At 41.1% G+C, this 24,688-nt stretch overlaps 1 protein-coding gene across 1 annotated transcript in view; it reads left to right on the top strand.

Annotated features, from left to right (window-relative positions):
* Positions 1–948: 948 nt before the first annotated feature.
* The window catches only part of ZNRF2 (zinc and ring finger 2), a 59,199-nt gene continuing 35,459 nt past the window's right edge, over positions 949–24,688 (top strand). The window contains exon 1 of the mRNA XM_041466519.1: positions 949–1,924. Within this exon, the coding sequence (XP_041322453.1) occupies positions 1,456–1,924 (469 nt within the window). The 5' untranslated portion in view covers positions 949–1,455. The remainder of the gene's footprint in view (positions 1,925–24,688) is intronic.

Here is a 24,688-nt window from a genome sequence, read left to right as displayed (position 1 = left end):
GTGTAGCAACTGAGCCTGCTATCCACATGGGTATTATTCACTGGGATAAAATTTACAGCTTAGTTAATCCTCCTGTAAAAGAACGTGACTTTGAGTGAGAGACTGAGGTATACAGGATTTTCCTGTATCACCTGTGAACCAAAGATGTCAGAGATTTTCGTCCTTCTAGTCCTGCTTCCCGATATGTCCATATGTCTCCTAGTACATCCAGGTTCTCGGAGAACAGAGACTCGCAGCAAACCGTCAGGGATGGAAGAGATCCCAAGGGGTGCAAGCGGCCGGGAGAGAGCGAACCGAACTCCCAAGAAGCCGGGAGAGATCCCAAGGCCCTTTCCCCCACTGTCCCGCCGAGCCGCGGCCCAGGCGCCGAGGTCGGGCATCCGGGCGTTTGCTGGAGCCGCAGAGGCGGAGAACCGAGCGGCGGCGCGGCAGGAGGGCATGGGAGAGCACCGCCGCTCCGCCACCCCGGCCCTGTCCGCCGAGCCGAGCCGCCCCCGCTGCTGTCGCTCCTCTCCTCCACCTGCCGGGGCTCGGACGGAGCGCTACACACGGGGGCACCGGGGGCACGGCCGCTCGCCTTCCGCCGGCGGCGATCTGGCTCTCCTCTGCCGCCCGGGCGGGCAACCCGCGGGACGCGCCCGCGGGCGAGGGGACAGCGAGTTGCCCTCGTGTGCGTGTGCGTGTGCGTGCTGTGTCCCGCCGGCGGCCCCGCCGCGGGAACTCTCCCTGCTGCCGAGGCGAGCGCGACCGGGGGCCACGCGGGCCTCACCTGGCGCTGTCCCGCACCTTGCGGGAGGAGCGGCGCGGGAGGCGGGGCGAGCCGGCGGGCCGGGCCCGTTGCGCCGCCGCCGGGGGCCGGTCTCCCGCTGGGCGCGGGGGGGCAGCCGAGGCGGCGGCCCCCGCCCGCCGTAACCGCTCCCCATCCCGCCCGCTGGTGCCGCCCCCAGCATGGCGACACGGTAGAGGAGCGGCTGCGCCGGGGCGACCGCCCCCTCCCGCCTCCTCGGCACGGGCACGGCGCGCCGCGGGTGAGCGAGCGGCCTCGGCGGCGCTGCTGCCGCCGGTGCCCCGCGCAGGGCTCAGCGGCGGCGGACGAGGAGGAGGATGGCGGTGGCGGTCGCGGCGGCGGTGGGCACAGCAGCGGCGGCGGGGCCGAGCGGCCGCGCGGCGGGAGCCAGCACCGTCCCGAGCAGCTCATGGTGGCGCCCCAGACCCGCCGGCAGCGGCCGCGCCGGGGCCGCCAGCTGAGCCGGATCCCGGCGGGCGGCTCTCCCCTCTCCACACCGACCCACCGAGCGACCCGTCCCCCTCCCCCGACGCTCCCCCTCCCCACTCCCCGGCGCGACCCGCGCCTCGGATCGCCCCCGCCGGGGCCGGACTGCCACCGCCCCCGGGCGCCGCGGGGAAGGCGGCGGCGGCGAAGGGCACCGGGCAGCGCCAGGCGGCGGCGGGACCATGGGCGCGAAGCAGAGCAGCCCCACTGCCGCCAATGGCCGCACCCGGGCTTACTCGGGCGGGGATCTGCCTTCCTCGAGCAGCAGCAGCAGCGGCGGCGCTAACGGGACCGGCGGGCGCTCGGCGGGCGGCGGCGGGCGCTACGCGCACCTGGCGGCGGCGCCTCACGCCGCTCCCGGCGGCGCGGCGGCCGCGGCGGCCGGAGGAGCAGCGGCGGCGGGGAGTGCCGCGGGGTCGGCACCCCGGAGCAGGTCCTTAGGGGGAGCCACGGCCTCCGGGGCCCGGGCGGCGCAGTCCGCCTTCAACATCCCCCACAGCAGCGGCCCCTACGGCTCGCAGGACTCGGTCAGCAGCACCCCGGAGGAGGGCGGCCGGGAGCGGCCCGCGGGGGGCGGCGGCGGCTCCTCCGGCGGGCCCCGGCTAGTGATCGGCTCGCTGCCCGCGCACCTCTCGCCGCACCTGTTCGGAGGTAAGGGCACTGGCGGGGCGGGAGGCATTGTCTGCCTGTCCCGGTGCTGCGGGGCCGGGGTTGCGGGCGGTGGGATGGGGTGTGGAGGGTCTTTTCCCGGCTCCGAGGTGGGACGGGTAATGAATCATCACTCCGGGGAGAGCTGCGGCTCCTCCAGGCTGGCGTCCGGGTTTGGAGAGGGGCTCTCGGGCCGGCGTCTCCTATTGTCTGTGAGGAGAGCTGTGAACGGGGAGGTCAAAAATGAAACGAGCCCGGCGGCGGGGAGGAAGCAGAGCCTCTCCGGCCGGCGACTTTAGACTCTAATAGCTGTAATCAGTGCCTGTGTAAATACTCTTGCCTACTACTTACATAATTAGAATTTAATTGGATCATGTGTCTCCGCCGTTTATTCTAAAATCGGACCAAACCCCTCTTTAGGCACTGATTAATGTGTGGCTGATGCTTGTTCCTCTTTCTGAGTTCTCGGGTTCTCTGTCCAGAAAGTCGGTACAGAAAAACAGAAGTTAAAGTAAGTTTCTTTGTTGATGCACCCTCTAAGAGATGAGCAGAGCCGGATAGCTGTCCGTGCCGCTGGAGTACAGGCTTGCAGCACCGGCACCCTGTAGCCTTGAGGATGGGCACATGTGCTCTTGAGGCAGGAGGAACACTCGGCTAGACTCTGAAATAACCAAGAAGCTGGGGCCCTTGAGAAGCACATTAAACGTGGAGCACGTTGTCGTTTTTTTTGTCTGTCTTGCGCTACCGAGATTAATTGGGCTGTATAGGACGAGCGTTTTACTGCCTGTGTTTTTTACCTTGAGGTTTACCTTGAAGGAAATCATCTTGTTAGTTGCCAGCTGTGTTCAGTGTTGCTGGCTCCTTTAAGTACTGCTCATTCTAAAGGCTGTTCATATAGGTCAAATAATGCACAAATTTTATTATTTAATGGATGTATTTTTCAACTGACATTTCTAATACACACATATATATTTATATATATAAATATATATACCTATATAAACTTAATACCCCAAAGCTTTTTTTTTAGGGGGGGAAACAAGAGGCTAATGTAATATTTCTGTGTTTCTTTATTCTTATTAATCCATTTGTGAATATCATTTGTAGTAGATTGGCTTTCTCGTTTTCTGTAATTCCCCCGGTTTTAGCCAAAGCAGAGTGTGTGCAGCCTGACCCTCGCAGGGTACACGAGGTTTCTGTCACATGGCCTGCTGCCTCTGGCGTGGTGACCTCAAGACAGCATAGCTGTTACTTCCTATGTCTAAAACTGCCTTGTCCCAGTGGTTGAACATCAACAGAAAGCTGTCAAACCCTATTATAATAAAATATTTTCCTCTAACAAAGAAAAATAACTATTCTCATAGTACTAAGCTGGTGCACAGGAGTGCTTTGTTGCAAGGATGCTCATTACACCATCAAAGTACCTTGAGAAGGAAGAAGGTGCATGTGTTTCTTCTAGTGACGAAAGGATGTGCTCTCATGGAGTATTGTACAGCTCGTGATAAGCGCAGGGGAATCATTAGAATGTGTAGCCAATTGTTGCTCAAAAGTGAAACTTTTTTCCCCCCTCAGTGCTTAAACACTGTACTGCAACTTGCCTTGGTGCCAGGAGGGAGTGGATTAAATGTAAACGAAGTGATGACGATTAATAACCTAGGAAGCTGTATTCAGGTGCAGGAAGGTCTCTTCAGAATAACTCTGAATTTGATCTTGCTTTTCTATGGCATGTAATAATTTTTTAATTGCCGTACTACGCTGTATTTTGTCCTTGGAGTGCTGCAAAGCTTGTTGCTTTTACCGGTGCAGGAGGAGTGCCAGGAAGGAAGGATACACTGTCTTCATCGACTCACTAATAAGTAAGGACTGCCGTATGTTAGGAGTAAAACTGGCAAGTTTCAAGATACAGTAAGATTTTTAGTGAGGAAGCAAATAGATCCATGGCTATTGTGATCACATAATGACAGTGTATCTTAGTGGGATGGATAACTGCTTAATCATAATACTGCAACACCTGTGAAGAAGGCCTCACTTGAAGCATTATTCTTTCTGTCAATTTAAATATTTTGTGATGTTGATGATACATTACTCCACATCCCACTCTGTGGTGCCATCTTTTTCTAGTTGCATGCTTTGTGTTTTCTTGATTCCTTGTAATAACTACAGGTTGGAAAAAGTAGCCCAGCTGGAGATCATACATTAATAGCATCAGCATTCTGAAAAATAACTTGAAGCATTGTTTTTGTCATGATGGTAACTAGCTCACGCATGTCTAGGTGTGGTATCTGGCATTTATCTTGTGTATCTTAAGCATGCTTGAAGTCCCCTCCCTTGTTTTGTAACTTGCAAATTAGCTGGATTATTTCTTTTTATCCTGAAAACTGCCAAAATTAATTGTATTAGCATAGCAATTCTGTGAAAATTAAAATAAAAAAAAGAAGAACAAGAATACTTTCTGTAAGTTGAACCGAATCTCCAGCTATTTATGTTTTTAGGTATACTGCTTGGCTTCGTCAGTCAGTGCCACGTGGGTGTTGCATTTGTTAAATTACTGTAATTAATTTGCCATCAGTTAATTGCATTCTATTGTCACTTTTACTGAGCTGTTTTGCATGCTGAAGTAATGTATATATATTAACCCTCTGATGTAACATGCTTAAATCTATACTAAGCTTGTTAATGCACCATTTGAATGAGAATGTAAAACTTATGTTAATGTATTGGCAAGTATGTTCAGTTACTGCCTGTGTTCCTTCAGTAGGAGCTGTGGTACTGACAGCCTTTCCTGGCTGTGAAGGTCTCGTGTTCCCATCTGACCTCAGGCTAAGGCACTTTTATGAACAGCATGCAGTGGAGTAAATACTGCTGTGTAGCTTGGTCTCATCTCACGGGGAGTTGAGTTCACTCAATAATCAGGGCCTTGGTCTCACAGAAATACATGTACATGTGTGTTTAACTTTGTGCTGTGAGCATGCCTGCAGTAGGCTTAGGGCGTTAAGTAGAGTGAGACCCAAATTCCATAAGATCTTAGGGCACTCCCAGAGAGGCCAAACCTGTGCGTGACATTCAAGAGCTTTCTTGCAACACAGTGCCAAGTTCCAGCTTCCTTTGAGGTGATAACACTTATCGGGAATTTTGACCAGTAGTTTCCCTGCTCTGTTCCTCAGTGAATGGGACTTCCCCCTCTCCTCCAGCCCCAAAGTAAATATTCTTACCTTCTGTTGTGTGTAGAAGAGTTGGCCCTGAGGACCATGGGGCCAGATGCACATTAGTTTTTCCACTGTGTTTTTAGAGGTTACATACTTGTCAGCACTGCAGCAAAGTTACCACTGTAGTTACAATGTAGCTTGTTTTTGTCAGTGATGCAATTGGTTCAGCTAAAAATGGACTTTTGGGATGGCCTTTGCTTTGGATAACTGCTGATGTGTTACTTCCATCACTTAAAGTGTTGACAGCTCCTTAGAACCCTCTTCATGTTTATGTTCCTGTTTCTGGGTGGTCATAACTGGGAGAATCCTTGGCAAAAACACCTAGTATAAGTATCCTTCTGGTGTTCAAATATGGGAATGTTGTTGTAAGAAAACAATGCCTTTGAACTGTTTTTTCTTTTGGTCTTTTTTGTTTTGTTTTGTCATTAAGAGTCTCTTAGGGAGTAATATACAAAAAATCAGCTGAAGATAGCAGAAACTCAAACATAATGAGTTTTTAAAATTTTCACATCAGTTCTTCTTTCAAGATGACTGAACAGAGACTGTACAAGTATTATGAAGAACCTCAGTTTGCGTTGTATGTGGCCATATACAATTTTATATTATGTTTTTACAGATAGATTTTTTAAAATGTAGTGTTGTCAGATACAGCTGTTAACAGCCTTCATGCCTATGCCAAGATTGGGAGTAATGATTTGGAGATAAGGTTGCATCTGTTCAACTTTATTAGGACAAGGAAGTTTGTTAGGTTCTTTTTAAGCCAAATAATGATCTGTCTTCTTTTATTAAGTGCTTTACAGTGCAGGATTTGTCATCCGCTATCGAATGTGCATAACACAGTATGGGTAGAACCTTGCAGGTATATTGTAGTAGCATCTGTTTGTGATAATAGTACAAGTAATGAATGAATTCTTCATTCTATAAATGAAAGTTTATGAAAGCCTCAGGTTATAACCTGAATTCCTAGTTGGATTGTGGAAAGCAGATAACAGTAGAAGAATGATGTGGATTCTCAGAGTTTTTTTAGATGTCTGTCAAACTGCCTAGAAGGCCACATCTTGTTTTGTTTCCCATCCGATGTGTTTAGTTATATGATACATTTGGATGTATTTTTGAGATTCATCTGTTTTTTGGTCACTTCCTTGCCGTTCTCTTCCAGTATGACACAAGTACTATTGCTTTGAGAAATTATGAAACTCTGAAACACTTCAGACTTAATGCTGCTCCCATTTTGCAAGCTAAAGGGGCATTCTGAGGTCTTTGCCCCCTGAACTGGGAGAAAAGGTTGGGAAGTGTGTGAAGGACTGTTGGGCTGGTGGGGGCTGGGAATAGATATGTTCAGCTATATCATTGAGTTGACTCCAAAGTGAGAGAGAGCAGTCACTTTTGCAGTCTCTGAAGATATGGGGGACTTGTAAATACGTTAACATCCCCTTCACCAAAACACAGATTGGAAAATCCATTGTGCTAGGAGACCAGTCCAAGGATAAGCTTGGACTGAGCTTTATGATAATGAGCTTTAGAAAGTCTGTTCTGACTGATGAGTTTGAGGAATCCAGTCCCTTTGCAGAGTCTCATTGTTCCAGTGTTTAGTTGGGCTGCTCTGTTCCTGTGTACATTCAGTGGGCAATACACAGTTCCTGGTTTGGCAGCAAAGGTGTAAAGCCTCCTGAGTCAGGGACAAGAAAAAGTAGCAAAAAGTCCAACACCACCAGCCACCTGCTCTAGCTCAGTCAAGAGAATGCTTATAGTCTCAAATGTTAAGTGTTTGGACAATATGAGCTAAAAGAAGAACTGTTTGAGTCTTCTGATGGCACTCATTAAGCCCCTGGGAGTCACCTTTCATTTCCTTCAGTTGGAAACAGGTCTCTCTGATGATGAGTAGCTTGGGGCAGTGAAGTAAAGGCTGAGGTGAGTGATAGGGGATCTTTGAAAGGTTCTTTTTTTTGAGGTGCATTTTTTCCCCCTTTGTTCCCCTCTTCCTGCTTGGTCAACAAAAGGCTTTAGGAGAAGCTAAATAATAAAAAATGGCAGCATGCATTTGTGGGAGAAATGTAAATAGTTAATCGTCTGAGGGAAAGGAAACAGACCAATTGTAATGGTATATATAAATATTTCTTTTGGCTATCAAGGTAGTGATAATACCTGATTGAACCTTTGCAGTGCCAGTTAAAACAAAGGCCTTCCTCTTATTTAATGTCTTCTGAATACCTATGCAACCCTGATATTCTGACAGTGTCTCTCCTCATGTTCTGTCATATAATTGCAGGCTAGTCTCCAACAACCTCCCAAGTAATTACTTTGTCTCATAAAGAAAGCCTTTTGTCACTGCTGGAAATTCTAAACTATTTTTAAAACACATTGCCTATGCATCTGTTTGGGTAAGTCTCCTCTCCTGTCCTTGCCAGCTGCTCATGGAAAACTTCATGCAGACATTCTTGAATTGCTCTCTTAGCCTTGCAGGAAACTTTTAAGTTTTGAATAAAGTTGTGAAAATTTTTGGGTAGGTTTTCCTTGCTATATGCATGCAACCAATTTTAAATTACTTTCAGGATTTTTCTGCAGTGTGTCTACTGCTCATTAATGGCTTAATTAGTTTCAGGAGAGGTGTATGGTCATTTCAACAGATTGTGTTCATTTACTGTAGTAATGGAGCATGTTGTTCTTACAGATGTTTAACCTGTGAAAAGAAATCCTTCAGTGCTCTGAGTTTCTGTTTTGGAGCATCTTTCAAGACATGCATCTTTCCAATAAAAACTAAACTATTTGTATAAAACCACAAGTACCTGAGTAAAACCAGATCTGCATGTCTTAAGCATCTAGGAGAGTGGTTTTTGTTGTCTGTCTGGATAGATATTTCCTAAACAAGTGCCTATATTTCCAAGACCACCTTTGTAAATGATCATTGTGACTTTCACGAGGATATCTCATTGTGCATCCAGAGGCTTTTGACCTCTGTTGTTTGGTAGGCTTCAGATCCCTGGTGCTTTCAAAAATGGGAGGGCAAGCCGTAGAACGAATGAGGCTGGCTCTCCCTTTCACTCAGGACATGCTTCTATTTTCTGCATGGAAATTGAATAGTATTGACCTGGAGAGATCAGGAAGCACACAGGGAAATCTCATAGGGCTCGAGGTGTCTGACTGCCTGCCAAACAGAACACACGAGAGTGTTGTGTACGATTTGACTGTTACCACTCTGTTGTCTTCAGGATCTGACCTAGCTGGCTGTTTTCTTGCTAGTCTGCTCTGTCTCAAAATCAGACCACCACAGCCTGTGCACAGTCCCCAAAGGGTGGGTGTGCTGCATACCATCGGGGATATTTTTAGTAGATTCTGTTTGCTGACTGACTTAGTGTGCTATAAATACAGAGTTCTCATCTGGCATGCACTTTGCGTGTCTTCTAGTAACTTATAATAAATTCACCTAAGAATTATGGCAAGGAGAAGCAAGCTGTTACGATTTGTTTGGCTTTCCATACAAAGTGTCATTTATATAAAGCAATTATTTAGTAACATTTTAACTGTGAATGTCTTTTAAAACTAGTGGTATTCCAAAACACTTCCTAGTCAGGCTCCCATAATTAGTCCTTATGTCAGATTGATTTATACTGCATTTTCATTATGGTTTTAAAAGTTGAAGGTGAAGTTTTTAGATATGGGAGGTTACTTGAGCATCTGGAATACTGTCAATACTAGTAAATTACAGTCTTTTTTTATACCAATGCTAGCATATTCCATAAGGGTTATTCTCTGGTAAAAAAATGAAGCTCAGTTATGACTCTCCTGGATTTTTTTTTTCCCTGAAGTATAGGTATATATACAATTTCTTGAGTTGAAATATAGTTAAGACGCTTATAGGACTCAATGCAAAAGGGGAGGATCCCATGTCTTGTTAGAATGCAGATGCATTCGTCTTTGAGTGTTGAATTTGACACAAAATTGAAGGGTGGGTTCTTCCTCAGTTGTACTGAGTATAACCTAAATGCAGTTGTTCTGTATTGCTAAAATAAAAACTGTCATAGCATGCACTAACAGATGTGCATTTTTCCATATGCAGCAAAAGAAAAGTCTGCTCAGAGGTGCTTTCTGCAGATTGCTTGAACACATAAGCAGTGCTTTGAGAATCTTAATTTTTTTATAATGAAATCTGGACCAATCTGGTGATAGTCTTTCAGAAAACTTACAAACTAGATTGTCATGCTGTCAGGAATCTTAGATAGATAGTTCCCTGAAAATCATGTTACTTTGAGTCCTGATTTCCTGCAGCTCTCAGAAGTTTTACTTATTGTGAAATGAAGAGTATCACTCCTTTATTCTTCAGTGTGAATATGGATAAAAGTTCCACTTTGGGGAAAAAGAATCTTGCTTCTCTTAAGAAAATGCTGTGGCCACTACCACATAGATCAGAGCATCATCAATTAAGCAAATGTCAGAGAGATAATGGTGGACAATCTTCAGATCGTAAAGAACAATGACAGTAGTAAAATGTGGTTCTCTGTGGTCATTTAACTGCTATGCTCTCACTATGAGGCAGTCCTCTTCCTTCTCAGTGTCTTTGCTACATCAGCAAGGATGACTGAAGTAGCCTAAGAGGCCAGACTTGAGAATTTGCTGTCCATTTTCTTGTGTGTGTCCTTTGGGAAGAATGAGTTTAAAATCACACACCTGTGTGGTGAATATTGGAAGGCTTACTTTGCATGTGTATGAGTGGCTCAGGGCTCCTATAATATCTTAGATTGGATAATGATGGTTCATCTTCAGAGCTGATTGTGATGAAGTTTTCTAAAAGGTGGTATGGCTGAGTTCAGGCGTGAAGAGCCCAAATACAGGGTTAGCTATGCAACTTTCCTTCTGATTTTTTCAATGCTGTGATTTTTTTCAAACTCAGTTGTAGATTAGAGCTGGTTTAATTGTTTGAGTTTTAGGGTTTTTTTCACTCTCTTAGCATGTGGGTGTAGTTGTTAGAGGCAGTCAGATCGGTTTGGATAGAAACTTGTTTTATTTTTATATTGGGAGTATTACTCAATGAATGGCAAGTAGATTGGTTGCCTGAGTACAAAGGAGAGTAAAGATGACCTGTTTTTTTATCAAACCTGTAGCAATCTATTAACAAATTACAATTCCAAAATAATAAAGCAAAATTGTAAAACTATATATATATATTTTTAAAGTGCTGTGCACAGAAATAAAACACCTGGTTTGCCCCTGCAATAGTGCCATAAAGCTGTTTCTGGCTGAAGGGAAATGATCTACTAAAACAGCACATGAATGAAAACAGCATGAAATTCGCATATGGAAAAGGGCTGCATGCTATCAAAGAAACACCCTTTGTATATCTAATTCAGCTGTCCTAACATTTGCATAATAGATATCTAATATTAAAATACCAGATGACAAGTGTAAAGGCATTGCCTTGCTTTTTAAGGACTGAAATACAGTTAAAATTAATTGAAGAGTAATGCATATTTGCTGTAGCTTGGTTGTTGGATTAGTTTATATTCCAATGTGCCAGATCTGTGAAGTTGTGTGTTTTGTAAGTGATAACGTTTTCAAAGACACGTGATACTGAGCTTCTTCATAATCATGGATGTAAAAAAATGAAGTGTTGAAAATATTATTGAAATAAAATACAGTACTGAAATAGCTTCTGGTTTGGAGGAAATACAAATGCCATTGCTAGAATAATAAACTGTACCAAAATAAACTGGTTTTCATGCACTTGATAAGATCAAGATCCAGTGACAGCGCAGAACTAGGGAGTGGAGGAAATGTTCCTTGGAAATATGGGACTAGTTTTGCTGCAAACAAAGGGATAAGAAAGCTAATGCAAATAATGTGCAAGGGCGGGAATGGATGACGTGTTCAGCCCAGGTTATTCCCTTTGTGTCTCCGCTTGGCCTCTCCGGTCATAAAGCACACAATTGTGTTCAGCTGATGAAGTCAGAGTAAATTCATGTGATGAAGTTCTAATGATGAACACATTTGGAGCTGGAGGGCAAAAGTTCCTCCTAGTGGGTTGGGCTGGTACATGTGACTTCTCTAGAGGTGTGCAGGCAACCAACCTTTTACATATATTTAATGATTGTATGCTTTGCTTTAAAGCTTTGTTTAGAAGAAATGTTTGAAAGCATTGTAAGCTTAGATGATGTAATTTCTTGACATTATACCATTTAATGTGTTGGGGAAATCCATTAATTTGTGAAAAGTGAGCTGGAATTAGTCTCTCTGAAGAGAGCTTGGATAACAGCAATGTTGGGGTTGTTCCTATCCACACAGATTTATGTGGTCATGGAATCTGAGGTCATGGAGTGGTTGTCAAAAGCATACTAATTTTTAATTTCTGGCCCTTGTTGATTCTGTTTTAGGGATTGGCTAGCCAAGAAACAAGTTGTAACAAGGGAAAGGCTGCCATGTTACAACAAATATAAGGCAAGGCATACTTAGCATTGCGTATAATTTTGCCAGGAGTTGTAAGAAATAGCAGAAATTAATGTTTATTATTCTAAAAGCAAGAACCACAACAAAGGTCCTTGAAATCTTTTGCTCTGGTGCTCAAACAAACAAGTTAAAAGGGCAAATATTTAACAAGTTTTTAAAAGAATTATTTAGCCAATGGTCAAAACTACAGCTTGCCAATACCCTTGTATTTTCCAAAGTGCTGGAAAATACTGTTTATAAGATGCACCTCTAGGGACTCCTGTTTGTCATCATTGTTCTGTCATGGATTTGCACTATCTCTGGGCTGTTAAATAGCTGTATCCCATTTCAGCCTAAAAGTTTGTTAGCTGTAGCATGCAAGCATTCTTTGAAATATGTTTATAAACAAATGTTTGTATTCAACGTGTTCCTGGGTCCCATTTCAGCCTAAAAGTTTGCTAGCTGTAGCATTCTTTGAAATATGTTTATAAACAAATGTTTGTATTCAACGTGTTCCTGGCCCAGCACTATTCACAAATATGCAAAATTAAAACAAATGAAAAATGTAAGCACCCCAGGAAATGTTAACCTCAAAAGAAATAATCTGGCAAGGATGCCAAACTTGTAAACAAGAGAGAAGGAAAGGTCTGTATGGAATGGTGGTGTTTGTTGCATTCTTACTTTGAAGGAATTGGGATGCAGGGATATGAGTATTGATACAAGTTGTTTTCCAATCTCTTAAACGATGGTCCTGTGACACTAAAGCTCTGGGTCACTTATTGAGAGCCTCTCCTTTTTTCTTCCTTTTCCCTTCCCTTTTGCTGTTTTCTGTGTGTGTGGATGAGTCATCTTACTTGCAACACCTTTATTATTATTAGTAACTGTAGTGCTGTTGAAAACAAAAAACAAACAGAAATACTGACTTAGCTGGATCCTAAAAATTCTCACATTTAAAAAGAAGATCAGTGTTTGAGTTTAGGACCTATTTGTTTTTCTTAAAAGACATAATTTAGGGTATTGTATATAATTTGGATTTTAACTATCATATCCTAGTTTTATCTAGCAATTGCATATCAGTATTATTAAGGGAGGAATAACACTGAAGAGAAACCTACTGAAATAATTAGTTCTGTATCAAAGAGAAGAGGCCATTTTGATTATATTATTTGTTTTAGGGTGTCTATTAATAGGTATTTTCTTGAATTCAAATTTTCCTAATTTGCATTTCCCCAAACTTGAAAATTGTGATGTAAATTTTGCTTTTTGTTAGCAAAAACACTGTTAGCAGTGTTTTGAACTACATATGAGTTAAAACTGATTAAACTTGCTCCCTCAAAGAGCTAACCATGTAAATAGGTTGTACATCTTGCACAAGGCACTATAGCCTGGAATTTAAATGTCAACATATTAAATTCTAATCCTATTGGTTTTCTGTTTATGCCTTAAGGATTTGTAAATTTACAAAATTACACACTTGTGATTTGATTTCAGACATGTGAAATTTCAGATAGAAACAGGAAAGGAAGAAAAGCCTCAAGATAGTACCTTATTTTTCTTTTATTTTCCCTCCTGTAGTTTCTCTCTGGCATACTAAGCCTCGTGCTCCTTCAGGCAATGATGATAAATGTACTAGGTACAATGTGTTTAAGCTATTGGTACAGCTAAAACACTTTGAGGACAGCTTTACTCCAGTCAGTGAGTCTTGCTGCTGCAGAACTTCTTTTTTTCCTCACAAATCTACCTTGAAGGGCATAATCCCATTTGTCAGGAATTGTCATCTATAACTGACAAGGATTTCTTCCTCTGCTGAAGGGGAAAGAGTTCTTTCTGCAGTCTCAGTATTCATGTTCTTAAATTGTTACATTTGTAGGCCTCTGCAGAAACTCATAAATTGTAAGTAAATTTTAATGGTGCTTTCCTAACCCTGGAAGTCAGTGAATACTATGGCAATTGAACCCTCTGACTGAGGATTACAAATATCACCACAAGTACTTGTACACAGAAAGGTAAGTATGGAAGAAAGATACTTTGCCAGATATTTCAGTCAGTTGCTGTTGTAAGCAATACTTAAACATTGCTTTTTCCTTTCTCACAGTGTGTTTTAGAAAATTGTTCATCATTTAAAAAAATAATTCATTATTATATTTAGATTATTATACATACAATGACTTTTCTCCAAAAACTCTGTGCAAAAGGGCTTGTAAGGACAGATTTAATTCTAGTGTGTTATGTGTGGACTCAAGTCTCTCTGATGTTCATAGTACATGAAGAGACCTTGGGGTTCCTACCAGCACTGGAATATGGGATCAGCTGGGTTTAACCCATGCTGAGCAGATGATGTTTATTCTTTCTTAATTTCTCTGGTATTTTATTTTGACAGCTAAATTTACCATTGGAAAAATTACTAAGAAGAAAATTACTCTTACTGTTTTGCAACTGATTTCCCATTTTGAATGCAGAAATTTGCAATTGTTGCATTTTTTCTAACAGATTGTAATGAGGAAAGAACTATCTTGAAGAGCTCTTTTTTTCCTTTCTAATTGTACTTGACTCTTGCTAGCTATTAGGTACAATTTCAATGATGCATATAGCCTTGAAATGTAACTGAAAGGACATTTATTGCACTTAGTACCTCTCAATTTTTATAGCCTCTTACTTTGAATTAGCCTTGTAGAAAGCTCTAATTTGCTAGGTGTGTCTGACAAAAAAATACCAGGGTGGTAATGAAGAAGACAACATTTAACAATAAAGTAACTGTCTTTAAAAACATAGGTTGTTTGTTTTAGTCAGTGGCTGCCTGCCTAGTGAGATTCGGGAGGATAGACTAATAAGAGAATTCATTGAAACCAGGCTTGTCTATAGAGTTGTCTGGTGTTGCTGTTTGTGTTAGCTAGTAAACTTGAAGCTGCTGCTTCTTGTGTAAACAAGAAAGCCAGCAGCAATTATTCTTTAAAACTAAAAGCAGCTGTTTGGGCTGTAAAAAAGCTGTTTCCATAACACAGATGAAAGCACCATTGTGACTGTTTATACAAATTGGCACTCGTGCTGTATAAATAGAGGAGAATTTCAGGGTTTTTCTTACACTTGCATATACCTCATCATCCTGGTAAAAAAAAAAAAACAAATAAACAAACGGAAGTTTTTATCTTTGTGCCTTTAAGCCATGAATCTCGGCCTAAGGCTGAGAGTGAAAACTTAAAGGGCTTGATCCTGGCCTGGCTGCAGAAGACAGACCTCATGTATGAATATGTTCGTGTCATTCTTGTGGTATTTGGCTAACTGCACTTAATAACAGGATTAACAAAAGACTGGTAATCAAGGATAAATTGTTTGGGGTTAATAGCCGCTGTGTGGAGGCCGAGGAGGGGAGGCGGCTGCGGCGGCCCAGGCAGTCGCTGCGGGGCCGGGCCCGTTCAGCACCCGCGCCCTGGACAGCTCAGGCGGGGCCGGGGCCCGGCGGCCGCTCCGCTCCCGGCGCTCCGGGCCGGGGCCTGCTGTGCCCGCCGGGGAACCAGAGCACACCGCAGGGACTGCACCTGCCCCTCCGGCACAAAGAGTCCGGGCTGGGACACTGAATCCTGCCGAGAAGAGCAAGAGTTGGTGACAGGCCCTCATTTGCCCCAGTGCCCTGTGCTGCAGAAAGCAGCTTTGACAGCCTGAGGGTAGAGCAGGTACCTCGTGTACCCCAGGTGCACTTCCCTGGAAGGCTCGTAGTCATTCTTTCCAAATCTGGCTCACAGCCTGCAGTTTTGGTGGTTTTTTTTTTTTTTAATCAGAAGTTTATCTACTTGTTCACTTTTATTTTAGAAAATAGGTTTCTTGTCACAGCTTTCCAAAACATTGCTAAACCAGCAGCTTCCTTGTTCTTAGTTTCATCTCTGTTGCTTGTTTTTCACGTGGTTTGAGGACTTTCTGGACCTAGTTCTCATTTTCTGCTGAAAGTTTTGTTAGGCTTGTGGTTTCAACTGGACTTCCCTGCTTGGTTCCTCACAGTATGTGGAAGTAGAAAAGAAAAAGCAAATTATGCAGATCCTTGCTGTTCTCACACTGTTTGACGCTCTGTGACACCAATGTTTTTAAAAGAGAGAATTAAAGTATTTGAACTTAAATGTTTAAAACCTGGAGAAACCTATGATATGTGTTGAGTTAGTATTAGAATGATGCCTTGAGCAGTAGGAGGCTCACTGAAAGATTAACCTTTAGAAATAATATTAGTTTTTCTTGACAAGAAGATAAAATCTACAAGGTGGTAATATGAAATGTTTACTTTTGAAAAGGGATAGCTTTGTATTCAGTATTGCTGAGGTAACAAGACAAGATCTATCTTGTGTTTGGAAGAAAAAGAACAAAATGTGAATAATTAATTTCACTTAATGGCTTTCAAAGCCCAGATGGAAAATAGTGTAATACTTTGATTCCTGTGTGAAAACAAGTTCTGTAAATACTTTAGTGACCTTTTTTCGTTCTTTTCGACCCTGCTGCAGAGAGCCGTGTGGATTGAATATAAAATATTGTTAAGTGCAGTTTATTTAAGACAGTATGTGCTTTTTTGTCCTACTTGCTGTCATCTTTTTAGCAGTGTCTTGCAGGATTTGCCTTAGGGGTGGAAATCTCAAGTAAATATGAATTCCTTTTTATGCTGAAGACCTTTTGGTATACTACTGTATCATTACACCAGGTTCTATAAGAACATTGGCAGCTTTATTTAGTTTGCTACTAAACGAATAAAAAAGGAACCCACATGCATTTCTTGTACTCCCTACTGGAAGAGATAAGGTGAACTTCAGGAAGAAAAGAAAATCAACTGGTTTTGCTATTTCAATTGTTGGAGTGTATTTTCTAAATGAAAAACGGAAATCCATCACTAAACAAAATTAATACTAGAGTTTTATTAGTGTCTTGGAAAAGATGTATTTCCAAATCACTTGTCCCTAAGTTATGGGTAACTTTGCTTTGTTTAGGTTGGGTTAGGATTAGGTTGTTTAGGTTGGACCCCTGCCATATATCTGGGAACTGTGGCAAGTTGTTGGGTGATTTCCAGAGCTGCATTCTACCTTTCAATGTTATTTTTTTCCCCTCCTCTTAATCCTGCTTCCTTTGAGACATGATATAGAACACGATTTTATTTATAAGTCCTGGGGTTTATTGAAGTCGCATTCTGGAATTTATTTCCCTGGTATTCTTATTTCTTAGGTTTGGTATAAGAACAGTTTTTTTCCCTGAATAGTTACAGGAACATACAGAGATTGGCCAGTGAATGAAATGCTATTTGTATTTTCTTGGTTGGGGATGGAACCCACCATGTACACTTACATTAAATAAATTTCAAACCTTTTTTAACAGATTAGCCTGTGCAAGACAAAAGCTAGTAGTTTTGTAAGGGTTTTTCTTTCCTTGATTAATTTTCAGTTTCTTTCTGTAAAACTGTCCCTGAGGGAATAGGAGTTGATAATACAAGTTGTCATAACTGGCGCTTTAGAAGATGTTCCTGTATCTTTTGTAAATTGCTTGTGTACAAGCCATTTGCCTATGAAAAATAAGGCAGCTTTGTAGCTGTCAGTCAAATTAATACATTTGAGATCAGGATTTTTGTCTAAATTGGTTTTTAAAGACTCTGATTTGTGTATGTGTGTTCTTGCCAGAATGCTAATAGAATACTGTATTATTCTTTTAATATTTGGAACTGATTCCAGAAGGCTTGCTGTTTTATTTTGTGGATAGCACTGTCCTCAACTTGATGACAAACCAGGCCAGGCCAAGAACAACTATGAGGTACTGCAGGAGTTGTAATCCCACCTGTGTTGTAGGTTAAGTAACATGGTGAATTGACACACATTTGATTTTGTTTTTCTGAGCCTAGATCACCTGTTTCCCCTTGAAGCTGTCACTGTATGGCTCTAGAGTAACTAGGTGACAGTGTAACAAGATCAGTCTGTCTCAAGAATTGGTGCAACCCATATGAATTTTATTGCAGGTAGACACCTGGTAAATGAATTTTTATTTTTCTTCCGGAAGTTATTGTGTAGATGTTAAGCGCTGTGAACATCCTTCCTTAATTAAGATTTTAATTTGTAATGTTGTTTTTAATATCTCTGATATCAATAAGTATTGGCCTATTTACACAATACTGAAATAGGACTATTTTCTTTGTTTTGACTTCTACCCAAAAATGTATTCTCATGTGTAAAAGAATTCTATTCCCATATATATGACATAACCCTTCCAGCTGTATCTATTTTTTCCTTTTAGGCCAGTTTCTGGACAATTCTGATGCAGTTTTAACTAAGCACCAGTTTTAAACCAGGAGCAGAATTTCAGTCCGTCCTACTGTGTTCTGGCAAAGTACCTGACAGAGAGTGTACCAGGCTGAAGTCTTCTGTTCACAGAACAAGTTCAGCATTCACTGATTTTGCATCCTGGAGCTGGAGAAACATCCCTGAAGGATTAGAGAGATGTTAGTTTTCTGTGGCATGCCCACTGCCCTGCAGAGAGATCTTCCGCACCAGAAACAGCTGTTGTAGGTTGCAGGATTAATAGAATAAATGGTACAATGTCTGCACAGTTCTGGAAAGAAGAGACATAAGTTCAATGGTTTAAGTGGCATTTACACTGCCCAAAGCCAGGAATCATATTGAGTATTGCTTCATTTCAAGGGAAAAATCCAATAAAAATAGGTTTCCCTTAGTGGCACGTCTCTTGGTTTACTGATCTCTGATTTGATACAAATGCTGTAAAAGACAGTTATGGCAAGACCTTCTCTAGAGAGAAGAGTATGTTTTTGTGGTGACTGGCAGGAATGCCAAGCTTCCCTTAGGAGCTTTTAGTAAGTGTTCCCAAAAATGGTAGTTAAAGTGAAGTTTTAAAAAATAGTTACTTGATAAACCCACAAAGCCTGGAGGCAGAGACTGTCCTTTACGTGCCTATGACTTATTTCTCAGAAGTCTTAAATACAGATAGAATTTGCTGTGGAAGAACTGGAACAATTCTGTCTTTTCACCAGAGCTCATGACTTACACCTGGCTTATTCTCACTATTCTGTGTGTGGCTGTATGGTGAAATTTATCACAGCTGCTCTTACACTCACCTGTGTGCAGTGGACTTCCTTGCCTTCTTCCATAATGAAAGAAGTGGATTTAGACATGCTTCCATGCGGGAAACAGCTCTTATGCCTCTCCTAAAATCCAGAATAAGAAAGCCTTTTAGAAAACTGTGGTAATAGTTTAAGTATGAGAGATTTATACTTCAAGATTATCATGGGGATTTTATTTCATAAGACATTGAAAGTACATCTCCTGTCTACTGAAACAGAAGTATTTTTGAGGTACTAATGCTCCTCTTAGATAAAGGAGAAGATTTAATTTGAAAAAGAAAAGTGCCTATAAATTATGTTAAGTGTTAGAATTAGCAATGTGACAATTCAGTGCCTGAACACTTAACAGTATGAAATCTTTCTTGCTTGGGCAATGGTTTGATTAGGTAAAAGTGCCTTTTGAGAACTACTGTTTCCTTCACAGACTATTTTGGAAAGTTACAAATTTCAACCTAGAATGAAAGGCTGCTGTAGGAAAACAGATGTAAATCTGTGTCTCTAATTATTTTGACATTGGGATAGTAGTTGTCCTAAATAGTCTACCTCAGGGCTTTAGATGTCTAATGTGTGAGAGGCACTAAAAAATAATTTATGAGTGCCTCTCTAAAAAGAATTACATCCCAGGTGTTGGGTTATTTGATGTGTATTATGGAAGGGTTTTATTCTGTAAATAAGTTGTTTGCTGGTAAACAACTATGTACAGTACACATTTTAGGCACATCTTTCATGAGCTTGTCTCTTGTAGCAGTTTTTTTTTTTTAACTGTTTGGAGTTATGTCATGCAGGGGTTTCTTTGGATGCCCCGTATTGGTCTTTGCCCTCTAGCTTCTGTTTTGATCTTCCCAGTCTTGGCTAATACAGCAGAGAAGGAAGGTGAAGGGATGAACATGTAAATAAGTTGGGAGGAGTGCAGGCTCAAACTCAGGCATTTTTTATGCTGCCATCAACAACTGTTCTAAAGAGCTTTTTAATTCTTTCAAAACATGATTTTTTTTTTCAATGAACATTTATTATTTATGTTTAAACTCTGCAGTCACTGGATTTAGGGACCTGTGGTAGACCCTTGCTAACTCATTAGGTAAGATGCTGGTTAAGAAGGCATTGCTACATAGAAAGGCAGAGCAAATTTATGTCACTGATTTACTTTTTCTGTGACCCTTGTCTCAATGTCATTGTGGGCATAGGCATTTTTATATAAGGTGACAACTAGAGACTTAGGAGACTTGTTTGACTTTCTGTGTAAGGTAGGGCTAGTTCCTTACTGCCTTTCTTAAGTGTAAAATGGAGACATTGCTCCCATTGTAACCATTGCTTGTTCTTGTCTGTTTTGGAGAGTAAGCTCTTTAGAGGAGGGACTAATACATATGTGTGAACAAATATGTTTTTAATACTTGGCATGCTGTGATTCTGATCTAATACAGGCACTCATGAAACTGGAATACTAACTATGGCTTCTCCTTAACCTCTTGTAAGAAAAACCAAAACCAACAAAACAAAGAACACAAACCTCAACAACCTTTCTTATTAAAGTATAATTCATTAACATGTTGCAGTTGAGTTTTCAAACTCAAGACAGTGTCTCCTTTGTATTTATGAATATTGCTGATGTATATCAGAGGACAGGTCATGATTTTCTTTGAACAGTGAAGAAAAAACCTGTATCTCTTAAGTAGGTGTAGGTTCTTTTACCTTCAGTAGCCTTATGGATGAGTAAAGCAATGAAAACATGTAACACTCTACGTGAAAGGAATAATTAGATAAGTAAAAACATTTGAGTTACTGTGTCATTTTTTCAAACTGCTGAGAAGTCAAACTATCATTCAATCTATTTTTATCCAACTGCAGATCCCTGTTAAAATTATTTAGAGTCTATGCTCTGTGTGTGTATGCATGCATATGTGCATCTTATTAGCATGATTTGGTTAATGTAAACAAGATGTTTCTCTTCCACTCACAGATGTTTAAAATGTGTAACTAATCAACTTTCTCAACAGTTTGACTGACAGACCAATGCAGCAGCAGTTGTAAACAGCAAAAAAATAGGAAATGCTCAGTAGCATTCCTTACCAGGGATATTTATATTATGAGTGATACAGAAAATATGAACAGTTTGTTCGAATGGTGTTATCTTAGCCGTGAAGAAGCAAGAATTACATTTTCTGCCTTAGTTACTGTGGTAGCAGTAGTGTAACATATTTGAAAGTTTGGTTGGTTTGGGATTTATGGATGTTCTTAAAGATTTTGTAGAATATGTTATGGGTGTTGTGTACTCTCATAATAGAGGTGAAAGACTAAATATAGACAAATCTCTCATTGAGATATTTAAAGCATGCAACTCGATAGCTTTTCTTCACTTTTTACTGACAATAAATACTTGGGGGGTTATATCTTTTTTACTTCCGTTCTGTCTTTTTCTGAACTAATAATGCATTTTCTTTGCTGTTCGTCTTACTAGGCATTTTGGATGCTTTCTTCACAATGGTACATCCTCAAATGCTCTTAAAAGGTTCTTAGACATAGGAACTTTGGCAAAACTAGTGGTTGCATTACATAGATGTAATGCAACATGTTTTCCCAAAATTTGTATGCTACTCATGTTAAACACTTAAATTATGTTAGTACTGAGGAATTTAATGGTCTCATTCCAGTGTACACTTTTGAAATTAACATGTTTTGTAACCAACCCTCGGACATCTCTATATTTTGTAATAGTCTCTTTAATTATTTTAAATGCATGGCTTCTTATGATTCAACACCCTAGTCTGGCCGATAGTCCATACATTAAGGTAAATATTCTCCAAGTTGGAAGAATAGATGGGTCAATGTAGAGTGAATTTCTCTTAGCTGAATTTTCCATTTAAAAACAAAAGGCTGTTTTATGATAAGCAGAGAATGTCCATGTTTTTAAATAAAAAGTCAATCCTTAAAAAAATTCCTTTGTTCTGATAATGAATGGCATTTTTAAGCCAGACTTTGCTAATAAGTTCTGTTCTTATTAATAAGCCATACTCCTACTCTGGAGAAAAATCAAGCAAAACAAACAAAAAACACAAAAAATCATCTGCAAAACCCCAAACAACATCCCCCCAACCAATTCAAATAACCAACCAACCAGCCCTACTTACTCAACTCTCACCAGTTTCAAGTGAATGAAAGTAAATGAGCACGTTGGTTAGATATTTCCCTGCTGAATTGATAAATGATGTCATCTATGGAGGACTGCTATTGTGGAGAGATAAAGGGGGAGAATACATAGTATAATACTACAGGAAAATCTGCTGTCGTGCTTAAGTAATAAAAATTATTGTAATGTGATGAAAAAATAGATGAAAAGCACAAGAAAACAAGTATGCTTTGAAACCTTTGTTCCTGACTTTCTTGAAACTGTAATGAGTAAAATTTTCCTGTTATACTGAGTAATAAATGTAATAATAAGTACTTTGGGTATATAATTTAATGTTGCTGTCAAAAAATGAATCATTATTCTGTTTAGAATTAATATATAAACTCCTAGGACCATCCCACATAATAACTTAACATTTTACTTACATATATTCTTCCCAGATGTAATCTTTTTATTTTGTACTCTGACTTTTTTGTCATTGATTGGTTTTCCCCTTTTTTTTTTGTTTTTGTCACTGCTACCTCTATTTCTGCAGGAACAAGTAGGTTATTGGTAAGTATTTTGACTAAATCAGAGTTTACAAAGTTTTGCCTTAGTGAGGACCTCTTTTTTTTTTTTTTTTTTTTTTTTTTTTACCCTCACTTACTTTGGTAAAAACTTTGTAGACAACAGACTAATTGTCTGTAAATGCTGTGCTTTCTCAGGTCTCCATTATCGCCTTGTTTGTGTAGTAGAATAATAGTTCTCAGATTCTCCGAGAGACTTTGTCTTCTGCATGCTTTCAAGCAGCATCATTATCTGTGCTGTCTTCCAAGATGCTGCCTTCTCCTGGGGCTTGCTCCTTTGTTCCTGTCTGCTGCGTTTCAAGTGCAGTGTTTACTTTGTCTCTCCCATTTCTTTTTTTCGTAAGACCTCGTATGCATTTTGGCCAGTTTGCTCAGAAGACTTCTCGGGCGTCCAACAAGATGCTCTGTTTCACGTGTTCAGTTTAGTCATCCTTGTCAACCATTATTCAGCCATTTTCACATCATACCTCTTCCCTTTTAGCTATCATTAAATATATTCTCAGCATGGTGTAGCCACCCTCTCCTCTCTTGTTATTGTGCTTCATGTAGATTTGATCAGATTTGTTATGCTGTACAGTACAAGCTTTGAAGATATTTACACCTGTCCGTTTTGGAAAACTAGGGCTTGATTCTTCTGATCTTGGAGCAGCTCTTCCTACACTCTCTTTTCAATGATGTGATATCTAATGGAAAATTTTCTTTAACCCTGGTATGTTTTTGAATGTAGTGACTTTATTGACAGTGTGAAGTAGGGCAGGGGAGTGTAGACAAACTGGTTTCCTGCATGTAAAAATTTGTAGTTGTCCTGCCAAATTACTCAGTTGCCCAAGAAGTGCCTTCTGATAACAGATCATGGTTGTCCTGTCTGTCTTCCTCCACTTGTATTGTGAAATTATGAGTGGAAAGACCTTTTTCAGATATTTGAGAAAAATGTTGCTCCAGGCAGTAAGAGAAAATTGAGAGAGTAGCAAAATTAAAGAAGGAAGAAAAAAACAAATGTGTAGGTTCAGGAGAGACTGGGAATGAGAGAGAATTCTTCTTCCTCTTTGAACTGAGGTCAGTGAGTTAAGAAGAAGAAAGCAATGGGAATACGGGTATCTCTGAAGTAAGAGTTTTCAAGCACTTCATTTGCTTAAAAGTTTTCAGACTTCCAAGCTGGCCTGCAGTGAGTTTTTTGTCATCATAACTGAGCTACATGAACATTGGCAGGATGATCTTTCCTGCCGAGTGTAAATAAAAGACATTTGTGCCCTGAACCATTGACTGTGCTTTCTGGCTACTTGCTTTCTGAAGAAGGTAGTCAGTTGGGCTCAAAAAATGTGTCCACCCTGGCTGAACTTCATATTCAGACAACAGCTCAGCTCCACAAGGTTTCACCCAAGTGGCAAGTGGCCCCACTTGTGTACAGCAGCCTCTGAGATGGTGATAGGGTTAATTTCTTCCCATACTCCTTATGCTACCCTGCTGGTGAGGCTCAAGTGGGACCTTGCTCTTGTTTCTGTTGCCAAAGATCTGATGATGGAGAGACAAAAGAGAGAAGAAAGGAGTCTTTCCTGTCTTGTTCTTCAGTCAGATTTTGGAAGGGAGTCATCACACCTACATGAAAAAAAGAAGTGTGCTTCCTTGGGTTCTCTCTCCTTCCCCCTCCCCTGGGAAAATACAATGGAAGTGAAAGATAATCTTCTGGGCAAAGTCTCATTGTTAAGGGGAGTTTTTGATTGCTAGTTGAAAATGTGCTTCTCAAGCATTGTAAGCCAAAAGCTAAAATCTTCTGGGTTTAGGGTATTGGTGGAGCCTTTTTTATATGAAAACCAAGTCTTGCTCCCACCCAAAGTTTATATTCACACTTGTCAGTCTTCAGCTACTTCAGCTCCATTGAGAGACTTGTGGTGTGGGTCTGTGATGGGAAGGGTGTGATGTGTTTCAAATGCAGGTAATGAAGTAGTAAGCTAAAGACTGAACTAATGGCTTACAAGTCACTTGAAGAACTGTTCCTGTTTGTGCTTGTTAGTTTGAAAGTGCAGGTATGTGGGACTTTGGATAACAGAGACTTGAGCAATCTCTCATTTAGCTTGACTACAGATCCCTATGGATGATGGGACTGAGGGGATAACATTCACCCTGCAAAACAGGTGGAGCTAAAAAGGTCTTTCCTTCTCCCTTTGTTGGGTGCTTGCATTGATCTCAAATGCCACTCTTAAAAGGCTGTTCCTCTAACAACAGTCGTTCTTATGTTCTATTTAAAGTTAATGTCAATCTTTCCACAGGTCTTTCCTGCCTGTAAATTCATCTTCTGGTTTGCAAGATTGATTAAAGTTGGCCTTTTTTCCTCTCTCTTAATGGTTGTGTTCATTCAGTTTCTAA

This window comes from Pyrgilauda ruficollis, unplaced genomic scaffold, assembly GCF_017590135.1.
Source record: "Pyrgilauda ruficollis isolate IOZ18807 unplaced genomic scaffold, ASM1759013v1 scaffold2, whole genome shotgun sequence".
NCBI lineage: Eukaryota > Metazoa > Chordata > Aves > Passeriformes > Passeridae > Pyrgilauda > Pyrgilauda ruficollis.
The sequence above is the reverse complement of the archived record's forward strand: the minus strand, read 5'-3'. Positions and strand labels throughout refer to the sequence as shown.